At 45.1% G+C, this 15,023-nt stretch overlaps 2 protein-coding genes across 3 annotated transcripts in view; both read right to left on the bottom strand.

Annotated features, from left to right (window-relative positions):
* Lypd1 (LY6/PLAUR domain containing 1) overlaps positions 1-8,711 on the bottom strand; it is a 46,044-nt gene extending 37,333 nt beyond the window's left edge. The window contains exons 1-3 of one of the 2 annotated variants that reach the window (XM_026779795.1): positions 7,967-8,711; positions 7,792-7,821; positions 6,301-6,438 (exon numbers count right to left, since the gene is read on the bottom strand). In XM_026779795.1, the coding sequence (XP_026635596.1) occupies positions 6,301-6,438; positions 7,792-7,821; positions 7,967-8,036 (238 nt within the window). In that variant the 5' untranslated portion in view covers positions 8,037-8,711. Of the gene's footprint in view, positions 1-6,300; positions 6,439-7,791 lie in introns of both variants that reach the window. The other variant, XM_005348244.2, reaches the window with a different exon arrangement.
* An 823-nt stretch (positions 8,712-9,534) lies between these two features.
* Positions 9,535-15,023, bottom strand: part of Nckap5 (NCK associated protein 5) — a 648,901-nt gene continuing 643,412 nt past the window's right edge. Inside the window, exon 16 of the mRNA XM_026779774.1 lies at positions 9,535-10,899. Within this exon, the coding sequence (XP_026635575.1) occupies positions 10,621-10,899 (279 nt within the window). The 3' untranslated portion in view covers positions 9,535-10,620. The remainder of the gene's footprint in view (positions 10,900-15,023) is intronic.

Here is a 15,023-nt window from a genome sequence, read left to right as displayed (position 1 = left end):
CACACACACACACACACACACACACACACACACACACACACACACAACCCCAGTGATAACAAAATGTAAGGTAGAAACAAGCAGATCCCGGAAGGTTAACTGCCAGCTTGGCTAGCCTATTTACTGAAGTACCAGGCAAATGAGAGACCCCATTTCATACAAAAACTAGAAGCTGCCTAAGGAACTACACCCAAGGTTGTTTTCTAGCCTTCACACAAGAGCCGTACATACATGTACTTACAGAAACATATGAGCATGGGCGCATGCATTCACACGCACACAAACAAGAATTAAAGCTTATGTATAGCTAAGAAACACAGGACATGATAAAAAATATAAGTACACATACATATGTCATTCTGTGTGTGTTAGGGTGCATATGTATCATTTTGTGTGTGTGTGTGGTGCAGTCATGCATATGCATGCGTGTATGAATGTATGTGGTTCTATGTGTTTGCGTGCATATGAATGGAAGTCGGGAAAGGCCCTTGGGTGTTCTCTATTTAATTTTCTGCCTTATTTCCTAGCAACGGTGTCTCTTACTGAATCTGGATGTCGTATTTTCAGGGAAGCTGGTTTGTGATTGAGCTCCTGCATCTGTCTAAATTCTTTAGTGCTACATGCATAGTGACCTCATCAAGTTTTTGTTTGTTTCTCTGTTTTGAGACCAGGACTTACTATATAGCCCTGGCTATCCTGGAACTTACTATATAGACCATGCTGGTCCACAACTCAGACACCCACCTGAGTTGTGCTGGAATTTAAGACATGCACTACAACGCCCTGATTTTTACATGGCTGTAGGGATCTGAACTCAAATTCTGACGCTTAAAGGGAGAGTGTTCTTACCCACTGAGTCATCTCCCCAGTACCCTCTTGCGCATGCCTTACAAAAGAGAATCCATAGACAACTGTACTGTGATATGTGAAATTGACGAGCCGACAAAACCACAAGGACAAACGAAAACTCACGTTTGAGACTTGGTAAAATTAAGCACAGTCAGACTTGAGAAAACTTTGGTTTTCTCTTCACCAGGAGCAGGGGTCCATCCATCCCTCTTTTGGCACCCCCTCATTTAGCTCGTGAGAAAATAAGACATGAGATGACCCGAGCCAAAGCCTGGAGCCATCCTTGTCTAACTTAATGAGCAACTAACTAATCCAAAAGGAAAACAGCCATTCCTTCTCTGGCCATAATGGAGATGCAAGATGGCATGTAAATCAGTAACTCTTGTATTGCAAAACAGACAAATAGATTAATGAGAATTGCAAGGCTGGGTGAGGAGATCGATCAGGTTACCGATTCAGACCATGAACTTTCTCTCAATATACTGCATTTAACTTTTAAATAAGGTTTAGGAGAACCTGTAACACTTTGCTTACTGACAGAGCTATATTTTAGGAAGGGCAGAAATTGGCTAGTCTATAAAAATTAAATTATGCCCCTTTCACGGTATCTAGTCAAGAGGAAAAACTCTAATTACAAGATTGCACTGTCAAACAAATGCAAATTTGTATTCTTTATATCCTGGTTTAAAAATTCATACTGGAAGGTTGGGGGGAGGCTCCTCTTCTGAAATGAAAATCAATATTTGAAATATTTTTATGGAATGCAATGATAAATAAGCAAAATAAATGTGATTCTCAAGGACGCTGCTTAGAAACACCAGCCCATGAAGATCAGAGCTGGTGGAGGAGTCATTATTTATACAAACATTTAACCATCAATTAAGAAGGACAAGGAAACCTCTTCCCCACAGCCCAGACTTTACTATTCCAGAAATGAAAGAAAACAGCATCAAGAAACAGCCTCAGATCCTAATAGGAGCACCTTTTTTAAAGAACAGGCAAAGTGTAATTTTAAGTATACCTCCCTGGAAATTAAATTTACCTTCTTCATAATTTCTAAGAGCTGTGTTTGCAGACTAAAGCCAGAGAAGACCAACCGAAGACCTGGTCCCATCATATTGCTGGTAATGGGGGCTGGAGCAGGCAGGGAAACTGTCTTTCTTTACTGCCTAATATCAGGGTCGGTTAGTTCATTAAGGTTTCTTAGTCTGTTTAAAGCCTCGGCATTTCTATAGCTATTAAAAAATACCAGCCCACTCGAAACTCCAAAGTTTGAAACCCTTCCATCTTGACTTTCTGATTCTTTCAGTGTTCACTTTGTGGTCTGTCTGCTTGGCCCACCAGATGAAATTAACAGTCTTAAAAACAACAATGAAACAAACAAACAAGCCAATCATCTCAGTCGAGCTATCTTCCTGGGTGTATGTAATGGGACATTTCCCTCTGTCAGATGCTGGCAGGTGACATTGTAGCAAATGCGTTTAGCCAGGGAAGTTCATGTCAAGAGCCACATAGTGTCAGCGGCCTGGTGGACTAGGACCAGACATATCACTTTGTAAAGCTCTTCCTCTGTTTCTTTATAACATAGAAAAGGTAGTCCAGATCAGTTGCTCAATGTGGAGCATGCCAGGGTCTCTAGAAGAGCTTAGACCACAGAGGTACAGAATGAGTGTCTTCAGGGGGCAGTCAAGTGACGTTCAACAGAACTCCAGGAAGACACCTATGTGCTCTTAAGTTAGAAACCCTGGGCCTTTTCAGCTCTGGTGCACCAAGAGTTTCAGTACCAATTCAGACTTTGATTCTTAACGGGACCACTTAACAAGTGCTGTTTGCTTTCTGGGGTAAAGGGTGTGAAGTTGACTAAGCAATCTCAGGCGAGCTGGCTGAATCATAGGAAGTCAGTCATTACGAAGAGAGTGAGCTCACATTATGAAGAGTCTCACATTTCATGAGACACCACAGGCTCGTGCTAAGGGATGAGCCAGATACCCGGTGCATGCAATGAAAGTTAACTCACGCTGCCATGATTTTATTATATTGCAATCACTTAGCAACCAAAGTTGCTTGTTGGCAAAAAAAAAAAATCGAAGTGACTGGTCTATAACAATTACATGAAATTTAATATGGAGTGCCTTCAAGATATCAGTCTGAAGATATTGCTTTCTGTTGAGGAAATAAATAAATAATAAATAAATAAAAAGTAAACAAAGACTACCAACGGAAACAGTAACCGCATTTGTCAGGCTTCCATCAAATGCCTTGAATTCATTTACACCTAGTATCCTAACCTACAATGGTTAGTATCAACATGGCAGAATCTAGAATCATTCAGCAGACAGGGCCTCTGGGTACGGCTGCGGGGAGTATCTTTACATGGGTAGAGTCACCTTAGTCGTGAGCATCCCTGCCTGCATCCCTGACTGCGCTCCTGGATTGTAATAAAGGAGGATAGTGAACACTAGAGCACTGGCAAGTGTTGCTCGGTTCTTGAGTGTGCGTGGCATGGCCAGTTCCCTCCAGCTCCTGCTGCTGTGACAGTGGCTGACTGGACTGTGCCTTGAACTACCAGTTAAAAATAAGCTCCCCCCTCGAGTCACTTTTGCCAGCCTAAGCTGTTACCGCAACAGGAAACAGACGAGCAAACACTAAGATATTCCCCATAACTGGTTTCCCCATTGGATTCATTAATCGCTTGTTTTTTTCAGACATCAAGATTGAGGCTGCAGCTGTGAACACTTGAGTTTAGTAAGAGTGCTTACAGCACAGGCATTCAGACCCGAATTCAGATCCCAACACCCACATCAAATAAATAAATAAAAAGTAAAACGAGCTAGGTATGGCCATGGTATGCTGACCATCCCAGTGCTATGGGGAACCGAGGCAAGAGGATCTCTGAGGCTCGATGGCTGCCAGACTAGCTCTCCAGTGAGTGACCTTGTCCTAAGGGAAAAAGTGGAACACGATAGAGGTGGATGTCCTCCTGGCTCCCACTTGCCCCTTCACGAGTGTATGCACTCTTGTATAGGTACATGTGTTGTGCATATACACACACAGCACATGCATATGCCACACACACACTGAGAAACACACATACACTCCTTGAGCTTCATTTTTTTTCACATTGAGACCTATGTCCTGTACCCTGTGGTCACTGACATCTTGTCTGGAGACAAGAAGCAACTTGACTGTGTCACTTGAAAACAACCGGCCTAACCCAGGGACTTCCTTCGGGACCAACTGGTAACTTTCTGTGGGCAATACAGAAGTTATGAGGTGCAGTCTACTTTTCTATAATATGGTCTTCAAGAGAGGATGAAGCAAGATGAAAAACAACACCTAAAAAGGGAATGTGTGATTGCCATCTTGGGGGTATATATAGAAGTCCCCTTCTGAGAATGCTTCAGAGTGACAACTGCTTTTCTCAATCACATTCCAGCGCGTGAAGCACAAGCCTTGGTAAGCAGTGGCCTTGAGGATCCTGAGAGAGTTCTTAAGGCCTGCTACTACCTCCTCCCATCATGTCTGCCTAAACCTATTTCATGGAAGAGGGCTGCAGATATTTGAAAAGCAACAAACGCTAGACTCGGGTAAAATACAGTGCAAAGAATATCACTCATAAAAAATAATTCACATCCATCTTAGCTGCAGAATCATCATTAATTTTTGTGTTGTCGTACTGTTTTTAATAGCAGGAATACCAGATTCTAAAATCATGCTCGCTGGTTTGGGGAGAGAATACATAATTCTTGAGAGCAAGTGTATCTTAGACTTTTCTCACAAGAGCAATCTTGGTACAAAGGACCCACACTGGATCCAATAAGGTATTACAAAAACAGCCTATAAAGCCATACACAAAGGGTTTAGGGAGGTGGCTCAGCAGATGAAGTGCTTGTCAAGAAAGTGTGAGAACTAGAGTTCGGATCCCAAGCACACTTGTAAATAAAGGTCAGCCGGGCAAATGAGACGCCTGCTTGAAATCCCCAGATCTAGCAGCCAGAGAACTAGCGGTCTAGTTAGAATTGGTGAGTTCTGGGTTCAAGTAAAAGATTGCGCCTCAACATATAAAATGAAGCATGATCAAGGAAGGCATGGATGTCAACCTCTTGTCGCCACTCACGCAGAGAAGTATCTACATAGGCATGAACACTACATACACATAGCATACCAAAAAAAAGTGTGGATGTACAGCTACATATACTTATGTACCAACAAATATGAATGTGAATGTACACATATATGATTACCACACATACATAGACATGCGAAAAAATAACACCCCCATACCACAGCCCAGTCTTATGGAGAGTTGGTAAATCAGCTCTCCAAGGAACTAAGACATTAACAAGATACCTTCAAACCCTACCCATGAGGAAACTGCTGTGCCAAGGTGCTGTCTTCAGTGCTAACATCTGAGCATTGTTTTGCCAGAGGGTTAGGTGAATCAATTATTCTAATTATTCTAATGGAGCCCTGTGGGCACCTTGTTGGACTAAAAAGGAAAAAGGCTCACTCAATGGAACCCATCCCAAGATGGCATTTCCCTCCTTTTCAACTGTCTTTAAATGGAGAAGTCTCTTTTTGACCTTGGGATCAAAGAGATAGCTTCATTTATTTTCTTAACATTCTGGTTCCATCTTGGGGTGAGCTTTTAATTCTAGCTCTGGGGTGGGTCGGATTCCACCTCTCAAAAGACGCATTAGCTAGAGTGATGTCTGTTCCATATAACCCCCTTCTTCAGCTTCACAACATCCAGGAAATTTGCTCTGATAGCCAATAGCTAAGATGCTGGGGGTGGGGGGTAGGGGTGGGGGTGATCTTCCTGGGGAAGATCTTGGCAATTTGTGCCTGGAATTTGATGCATTGGTTCTAAAATTAAATAAAGATCCTATAGTGTTCTTCAAAGAAATATGGTGTGCCGCTATGACAAAACACATTTTTCAAGTTCTGACCTCTGGGAACTTGGAGTAGCTTCATATTTCAGGCTGACATCGCTCACAGGCTACTGTCTAGCTGCTGGAGCTGGAACCAGCTCTCAATGTATTTTGTTTTTTACCATCCTGATCAGCTTTTTAGCCCAGGAAGGAAAAAGGAGAAAGAGAGAGAGAGAGAGAGAGAGAGAGAGAGAGAGAGAGAGAGAGAGAGGGAGAGGGAGGGAGGAGAGAGAGAGATACTGATTTACAATGACTTTCCCCCTGGAGTCCCTTGGGGAGAAGCCTTGGTAATTAACTCTAATGAGGCTAAAGTAACTTCCAACTCTTCGTTTTTTTAGAACCAAACTGTATAAAGTAAATCTGTGCTAATCAGTGTATGTGTGTGTGGTGTCTGTGGTGTGTGTGTGTGTGCACAAGCTCATGCACACATATATGTTAGTCAGTGTCTTTTCCCGTAATTTAACACCCTCCATCCCCAGTCCTAGATAGCGCTTGGAGGGGGAAGAGCGGTCCAGCTTACCAGCACTTTGCTCCATCACTTCTTTCTGACACATGTCTTGAACGTTCACGGTGCAATTTACGATGAACTCAGGGGACGAGCAGTCGTTGTTCAGCTGGAATTCTTCACACTGGTAGCACTGAATTTGCAGCGCCAACCCTGTGGGACAGATGAAGTGGGGTTCAGAAGCATTAGTTAAGATCTGGCTTGCAGACAGCACACCCTGGCTGGCCAGTATCACCGTGTACAGCCCCAGACAACAAGGGCTTTTGGCTTCTGCATCCGGATCTTCAGCAGGGCAGGCAGTGCCTGAAGCCAGCAGGGGGCGGCGGCACAGGTTTCCCAGGGTCTAGTATGATAAAGCCCTGTCAGAGACCCTAAATTCCGTCTCTAGGCACAAACAGCTCCTGTAACACCCCCTCAAGCCTTTCTGCAAGTTGTTGCAAAGGGAAGGGTGAGAGTTCAAACCCTAGATCAAAGTAGCCCAGTACAAACTTCAGCTCCTGTCTGAGCCTAATTGCTAATTGGTTACAAATTGGTTAATTACTATTTTGGCACCATTCATAATTGCATTCGCTGAAGCCTTTTCGGGCTTATTTATTTAATCTTAGAAGTCAGCATTCATAGGCTGGGGCTCTGAGGCTTCCTAGCGACCACCCTGAAACCTGGAAGCAGGCACTGGATACCAAGTGTCCCTGAGCCCTCTTAGTCTTTCAATTCAGAGTCTCTTCCTGTGACCAGAGTGGGGCAGCTGCTGAGGGTGGAAGAGTATGTGGTGTGTGTGCGTGTGTTGTATGTATGTGTGTGTGCGTGCGCCCTCCCCGGGACCGCTACACTACAGCTGTTTTAGACTTGACCTCTCCACCCTCCCTCCCCTAAAAAAACATGCCTGTTGGGGAAAAAAAAAAACAAAACAACTCTGATCGCTTAGAGTCCATGATCAGGGACTAGGTCTAGCCTTACCATACCTTCCCGATTGCTCTCCTTGGATCTGGGAGCTTCTCTTTGGACTCCATGCCCAACGCTCACAGTGTGTTCCCTTCTTAGCACCACACAGATCATAAGCCAAGCACAGATAACTCAAACTGGGATAGCCGTCCCCCGCCCCCAGCCTCAGGTTGTCCGGTGTGCCGCTCACCTGTACGCGTTGCCGCTCCCTTGGGTGGTCACAAACACTTGGTAACTTGAGATGGTTGGAGGTTTGTCGCCCCTTTTCCCCGCTCGCCGGGCTCAAAGACCCTCCCCACTCCCAGCTCTGCATCCCCGACTGTGCACCCCAAGCAGCTGCAGCTGAGAGTCGCGCCAATCTGCCGCTCTCCTGCAGCGCGGGACTTGGAGAGAGTCCCAGTCTGGCGCCTCTGGGTCTCAGTTTCCAGCACCAAACTCCCGCTGGGTAGCCCCAGCGGAGCAGCGCGGACCCCAGCTGGGCGCACTGGGGGTTCGAGCAGGGACAAGCGGCGAGATGGCATGAGCGCGTGTCTGGCCAGGCTGCTGGCCTCTCCATCTTCTTACCTGGAAGCCAGAACAATCCGCAAAAAGTTGCTGCGATGCCGAGAACCCACATCCTCCCGGATCGGCAGGGCCGGGAGCGGGCAGGAGCATCAGAGACCGAGACCGCAGCAGAGGCGACAGCAGCGGAGGCTGTCCGGGCCGCAGCGACTGTAGCTGCCGAGGTTTGTGCTGCTGCTGCTGCTGCTGCTGCCCAGGCGACGGCTGCCACCGAGAGGAGCCGCAGGTGTCGCCCGCGGCGCCCGCATCGCCCGCGCCCCGGGCTCCCAGAGACTGGTCCCTGGCACCTCAGGTTTCCGCTCCCCGGGGTGGAGTGCAGCGCCTCTGGAGGAGTTGGCTGCTGAGGCTTGAAGAACTACTGGCGATCCGGAGCACCCGAAAAAGTCTCGCCTCTTCTACCCCCACCCCTCCCACTCTGGGTACCACGTGACGGCTGCTGAGTTGTGGTGGGGGTGGAGGGCGGGGAAGGCTGGGACTGTCTCTCTGCTGTCCCCACCCCCTTCTACCACCCTTTTAGCCTACCTCCTCCAGTTCCTTGGAAAAGAGCGCCTGCAGGGCTCAGTAGCAGTCCTTTTCAGGGGTTAGGAATACAGGGGTGACTAGGGCGCAGCAGGTGCTGCCAGGCCAGGACCTGTCCTGTGAGAACTCGGAGATCGAAGTACTAAGCTGGGGGTCTCCGCACACTGGGATACCCTTCCCTTTCAGGTGCTCTCTTCCCTCCCAGGGGTGCTAAGTAGTACCCCCCCACACACACACATACTGGATGACTGGTATAGGATGAAGGAGCATTTCCGTGCACCTGGAAAAGTTGCACGGTCGCTAGTTCCCTGGGGTGTCCGGTGCAGCTGCGCCTCTTCTTGGGAAAAACCCACATCGCAGGTCACCCCGGTCTTCTGGCACAATGCCTGGGAGTTACAATGGTGACCCTACCGCAGGTGGCTCACTTGGCCAGACTATCCTCTGGAGGATGCCTTGGTCGCCTATCCCCCCCCCCGCAAAAAAAAAAAAGCTATCCTGGGGAGTGGATACCGGGATCTGTGCGTTGTTCTTTTTACTCGCCGAAGCCAACGGCTGTGATTATACACCCCTTATAGGGCTCTGCATGCCTAGGCTTTGGTCATCCGCTGCCTCCCTCCTACACCACCCTCCTTTCTGACAATTCCAGGCGACCCACCTTGAATATTCCCGGGACACCACGGTGCTATTTTTCCTTCTTGGCGGAGCTTTGCAGAAGGCTGTGCTCTGCAAAGAGCTGGCGACCAAGCTCTTGGTGCCCCCGCCCCCAACCCCGCGCGTTTCCATCCCCCACCCCGGATTTGGGAGCCTCAGTGGAAACCCGTGGCTAAGCGTCACCTCTCTTCTGTGGAGCCTCCCAAGGGGAAGTGCTCTGAGGCTGGGCTCTGGTCATTTATTTTCCTACCCTGCTAGCAGAGCAGGTCTGGAAGGAGCATAAATGACTTTCTTGTAATTTCTCTGCAGAGATCTGGTCCATAGCTGCCTCGGGCTCATTCTCCCCATCCCCACCCCTTTCCTTACATTTCTAGCTGGTTAACTCCTTGGGGAGACAGAGATGCTGTGACCATTACTTGCTTGTCTGCAGTGTGGATCTTAACAATTGTTCAAATTACTATGACAGGAGCAGAGAACCTATCCACAGAGCAAGCTCCGGACGCGATTAAGATAATCATTGAACCAATCGCTCCTTGAATAAAGTTCTTTTCTGCTCTTAGAGGGTGGGAGAGGACTTTTATTCAGAAATAAAATGAAACAAAAGGATTTTTAAGGTCTGAAAGACAAAGATGCTTTACACAATTTGAATTTAAGAAAACGAAATTCAAATACTACAAATTGCACACATAAAATAACACTGGTCATACAATACTCTATAAAGATACAAGTGTGCTAAGGCAACCGCACAAATCCTAAACATAGCTCTACTCTGCCTGGGCTGCAGGCTTCTGTACAGAAGGAATTATAAATAGTTCACGTCTAGAAAAAATACACATAACCTTTAAAATAGAATTTATCCTCACATATGAACAGTCTTTAATAGAAAAGGATAATAAAAGGAAGAAATGTTCATAGCACCAACCATTCATTTTTTTTATAAAGTGAATATGACAAATAGAGTACCCAGATTTTAATAAAAAAAAGCAGGGAGATAAAAAAAATCAACAAACACTCAGAGTTGTAGAGAACCACAGTGGAGAGGCTGGAGAGGCTGGGGTGAAGCCTGCTGAGATTCGCTCCATTCTGCATTAGCAGAAGCACTGCAGACGCCACCCACGTCATTGCTACTTAAGTCTTTCCAGTGACGGCTTGGACATTGGACCACCATTCAGATTTTCGTGGGCAGTGATGACCTCAATCCTCTGGCTTTTCTGCAGGCCCCACGTTTAAATTGACACAGTGTATATGCAAATAATTTGAAGACCCGGGTGATTAACTTCACAAAATCCTTAGTTGGAGTTTTTTTTTTTAAAAAAAAAATATATTATCAACTTCTAAAACTTAATACATCATTTCAAGAGCATGGCGCCAACACTTTTTATTGCTATCTTTCTCCACCTACAAATATAATTTCTCTTTCCCCCAAATTTACAGCTTTTATACAAATACTCAAAAAAAAGTGCAAACGTTGAGAATTTTCTATCATATTTTGCTTTTAATCCTCAGGAAACACAGTAAGTAGCGGCGATCTCTATCAGTCCACTAGGGGAGTAAACTGGTGCGTCGGCTGCTGTCATCTCCTCTGGAGTTAGAGCTCCCCATATCCCGCTCCATGCTGCTTTCCTAGTGCACAGAGCCCAGGGATCACTGAAGGGTGCTCCCCTATGCATCATGGGAAGCCTGACTTGCGCAAGAAGAGAAGCTGTCATACAGAGAGTCACTCAGAGACTCCACATTGTCCATGTCAGGCCTCGCAGAGTTACTCAATGACACATCTATCGTTTTGCCTTTCTCTTCCTTTTGTCCTTTAACCTTGCTTGGAGACTTCTCTGGTTCTAATAAAATCACAGTATTGCTGTTAAATTTATTGAACGACTCCAGGGAAATTTCAGATAATCTATTCTCAGGATCTTCCTTTGTTTCTTCGACTTGTTTCAGCTCCTGCAATAAAAAGGAGGAAAATATTAGAAACATAATTCTTTGGAAAAAATCAATTTATCCAATCTGATATTCAATTATTGTCTGAATAAAGTACAGTTTAAAGGGGGTAGAGGGAACCTACAAGTCCTTAACAATCTTTCAGTGTAATTAAATGCAATAATAAAGCTAATTTTAGGGATAAATCAAGACTTTAATCATTTTACTGAGATAAATAGATCTCAATTTGCAAACCAGTTAAGTGCCACTTAATTCATTTTAAATGGATCCATTTGAAATTTGCTCAGGTAAAGTGTCGTATTTTTCTTTATCAAAGGTTCAAAGCCCTCTGTTTTCTTAATAAATAGTCCTTGCACTTTTTCTAAAAGGGATACAGATTGAGTTTCAGCCAGAAGTTACAGTCATTCGGGGGGGGAGGCATAAAATGCCTTAAATTGCCATAAAATTTAAGAACATATTAAGCTTGTTAAGAATATTGTCATGTTTGAATTTTGTCCCTTGTAGGCACTTAAGATATTTGAAGGAGTGAGCCGAGTCATTGATTGAAGATTCCAGAATGGCTAGAGGCATAAAAACCAGGAAACAGGTCTACCCCTTCCAGAAGATTCTAGCCATACCTATGCCCAGGTATTTACGAGATGTTCTTAATACTTCCAAGGACTTCATAAAATACTGCAGTTATACTAGGCAATCTTTGTAGGTTCTCTTGTAAGCATGAGTGTGTTCAGGGCGGGGTGAGGACAAAGGGAGGCAGGGACACCAAAGGCAACGGGAAGAGTGCAAGTGGTTAAGTCTCTAAAGCACTTTCCATCAACTTTTCTACTTTGAGGCAAGAATCCCATCAACCACAAGGAAAAGCTGCAAAGGGGAGTTTAATATATGATAGCATTTTTATTAAAATATATGATGTCTCGGACAGAGACACTTAACAGATTCTTTTAGCCTTTTCATGGCTACAAGGTAAACATTTCTTTTTGCTTTAGCTTTTTGGCCCATATATTACTTTACAAGTTTTATTTCATTTTAGTTGATATATAATAATCTTACTTATACCCAGCACACAGTGTATTTTTCACACTTGTATAGGATGTGTGATAAATAGTCCAATCATGGTGTCTTGGGCTGGGGAGATGGCCAACTCAGTGTATTACATCCTTGCAAGCATAAGGACTTGAGTTTGATCCTCAGAACCAACCTAAAAGAAATGGATGTGGGGGCACACACTAGTAATCTAAGTGGAAGCAGAGAAAGGACGCTCTCTGAGCTCCATACTCAGCCAGCCCAGCCTACTTGGTGAGTCCCAGGCCAGTGAGAGCCTGTGTTTAGAAAAAAACATACCCCAAATCAAAAGCAACCCAAACAAGGACAGTGCCAGAGGAACGACTCTAGGTTGTCTTCCGGCATTTACATGCACAAAGGTATACCTGTACACACAGGAACACCACACACACACACACACACACACACACACACACACACACACACACGATACTTAGTATGCCCATCAACTCAAACTTTAGTCACTGTAGCAAGAAGTCAAAACCCTTTTCTATAGCTATTTGGAAACACACAATACTGCTAACAAAGCTCACTATTCTAGAAACACAAGATCAGAAACAAGGCTTAGCCTGATGGTCACTTGGATGTGGCTTCCCTGCACAGCAGAGAGAGAGAATTCTGAAGTCAGTTTGGCTAAATATGGGGCTTTTATTCTTTCTGTTCGTTGGACCTATTTCCTTACATGAAAAAAAAAAAAAAAAAAGGACACAAACATCATGATTTTTTTTTAAAAAAAATTTAACCAAATCTTCCATTTCAATGATTTGCCAAACCATTTTGAATACATGCAGTTTTTTCTACCATCCAGCCTACGCCCCATACAGTTATACTAGATTTACAAATGCCACGAGGAAACTGATGGAGGCCGACAAATTCAGTCAAGACCTGTAGACTCTTAAATGCTAAGTGCCCAACAGGAAAAGAAAAGAGAGATGTAAGTGGATGCCTTTAGTGTTCCATGGGCCAGTGCTTGGGGTTTCTCTGTAATGGAGAGTGGGGTCATTCATGGGAAGATCTGGGCATCTGCCTTGAATTGTGCTTATTAATGACTCAGTGTGCTGAAGTATTATTTGTAGAACAGGTTTTCAATCTTAAATGGTTGCCTGGAAACCATGGTGAGGGGCTGATGCACAGGCAATGATTCCATATTCAGGAAGAACTCAAGAAAGTGCTTTTTCATGTTCTGCCAAGTTTTAAGCCTTTGATCCCTGCCCCCTACATTACATGGCACCATATTAGCAATGGGCGGAGAGTAGGAAATGGCTTGGAGAGTGGATGTTTGCCTCCATCACCAAATGTGAGGATACATCTCCGTTTAGGTGGATAAGGAGCCTGCAGCGCAGTTCCTCATCACCCGGATGTGTGTGTTACTCTTTCTCAAGAACCACAAGCATTTTCCTCGCCTCTATCTACCTGGTCTATGTGGCTCTTTACCAGGAAAGCTCGTGCCTGGCAGACGGAAGGTTTGGATGCTAGGGCTACATGGTGAAGGGGGTTAATCAGAGGCCCTAGAGAGAGACAATCCGAGCGTCTGTGTCAGTTAGACCACCTCCCTGACTGTGAGTGCCATGACCGTCCATGCCTCTTCAGATGTGAGTGGTGGCAGGCGGACATTATACATGCGCTGAGGAAAAATCTAGAAACACGGCACCTTACAGCTCTAGACACATAGCCCTGCTTCATGTGCATCGTCTTTAGTGGCACAGTCATTGGTAAATGCTGCTGTGAACATGTGATTACCCGTCTGTGAATAACCCTAAGGAAACTCATTAGGGCAACACACATACAGACATGTGCGTGCGCGCACACATACACACCATACACATATATACACCACACCACATACACACCATACCACACACACACACACACACACACCACACATACACATTCCACCCACCACACACACATACATATACACCATACCACATACACACCACACACACAGACACACACACCACACCTATAGACACCATACACACACATACACACACCACATACACACCTTACCATACCTATACACACCACACGCATACATACCACACACTATACCACATACACATTCCACACACCGCATACACCATACACACACATACACACACCACATATACCATATATACACCACACCACACACATATATACCACATATACATCACACACCCCACATACATGACATACATGCTGCACACATGCACGTGGCACGCACACACTATAACATACCACACACCACATACAGACATCACACACACACACACACACACACACACACACACACACACACACACACACACATTATCAGTCCATGACAATGGTTCTCAGAGTTCACGTTCCAGACTAGCAGCAACCACTGGAATACAAAGGAGCCTGTTGGAAATGCAATTTCATGGTGTTCACCCAGACCCACTAGATGGGGAATCTGGGGCTGTGCCACCTGTTCTAAGCAAGCTCACAGTGTGATTCTGACACATGCTCAATATGCAATATATACACGTACTGGCTAGTTTTATGTCAATTGGACACAGCTAAAGCCACCAGAGAGGAGGGAGACTCAATTAAGAAAATGCCTCTGTAAGGTCAGGCTGTAGGCAGGCCTGAAGACATTTTCTTAATTAGTAATTGATGCTGGAGGTCCCAGTCCATTGTGGGTGGTGCCACCCCTGGGTTGGTGGTCTTGGGATCTGTAAGAAAGCAGGCTTAGCAAGTCAGGAGGAGCAAGCCAGTAAACAGCAGTCCTTCATGGGCTCTGCATCAACTCCTGCCTCCAGCTTCCAGCCCCGTGTGAGTTCATGGCTTCCTTCAATGAAAAGCAGCGATATGGAAGTGTAAGCTGTAAACCCTTTTCTCACCAGCTGGATTTGATCCTGGTGTTTTATCACAGCAGTATTAACTCTGACTGAGACAATCCAAATATAAAAGCTTTACAATAAAGAAAGTGGGAGCTGGAGAGATGGCTCAGTCATTAAAGGCTGGACTCACAAGCAAAAATAACAGAGTGGAAAGAAGAAACAAGCTATGTATGTATGTATGTATGTATAAAGAAGAAATAATCTATGTATGTATGTATGTAT

Source organism: Microtus ochrogaster, chromosome 6 (genome assembly GCF_000317375.1).
Source record: "Microtus ochrogaster isolate Prairie Vole_2 chromosome 6, MicOch1.0, whole genome shotgun sequence".
In the NCBI taxonomy this organism is placed as follows: domain Eukaryota; kingdom Metazoa; phylum Chordata; class Mammalia; order Rodentia; family Cricetidae; genus Microtus; species Microtus ochrogaster.
This window is presented reverse-complemented; position numbering and strand designations above follow the sequence as displayed.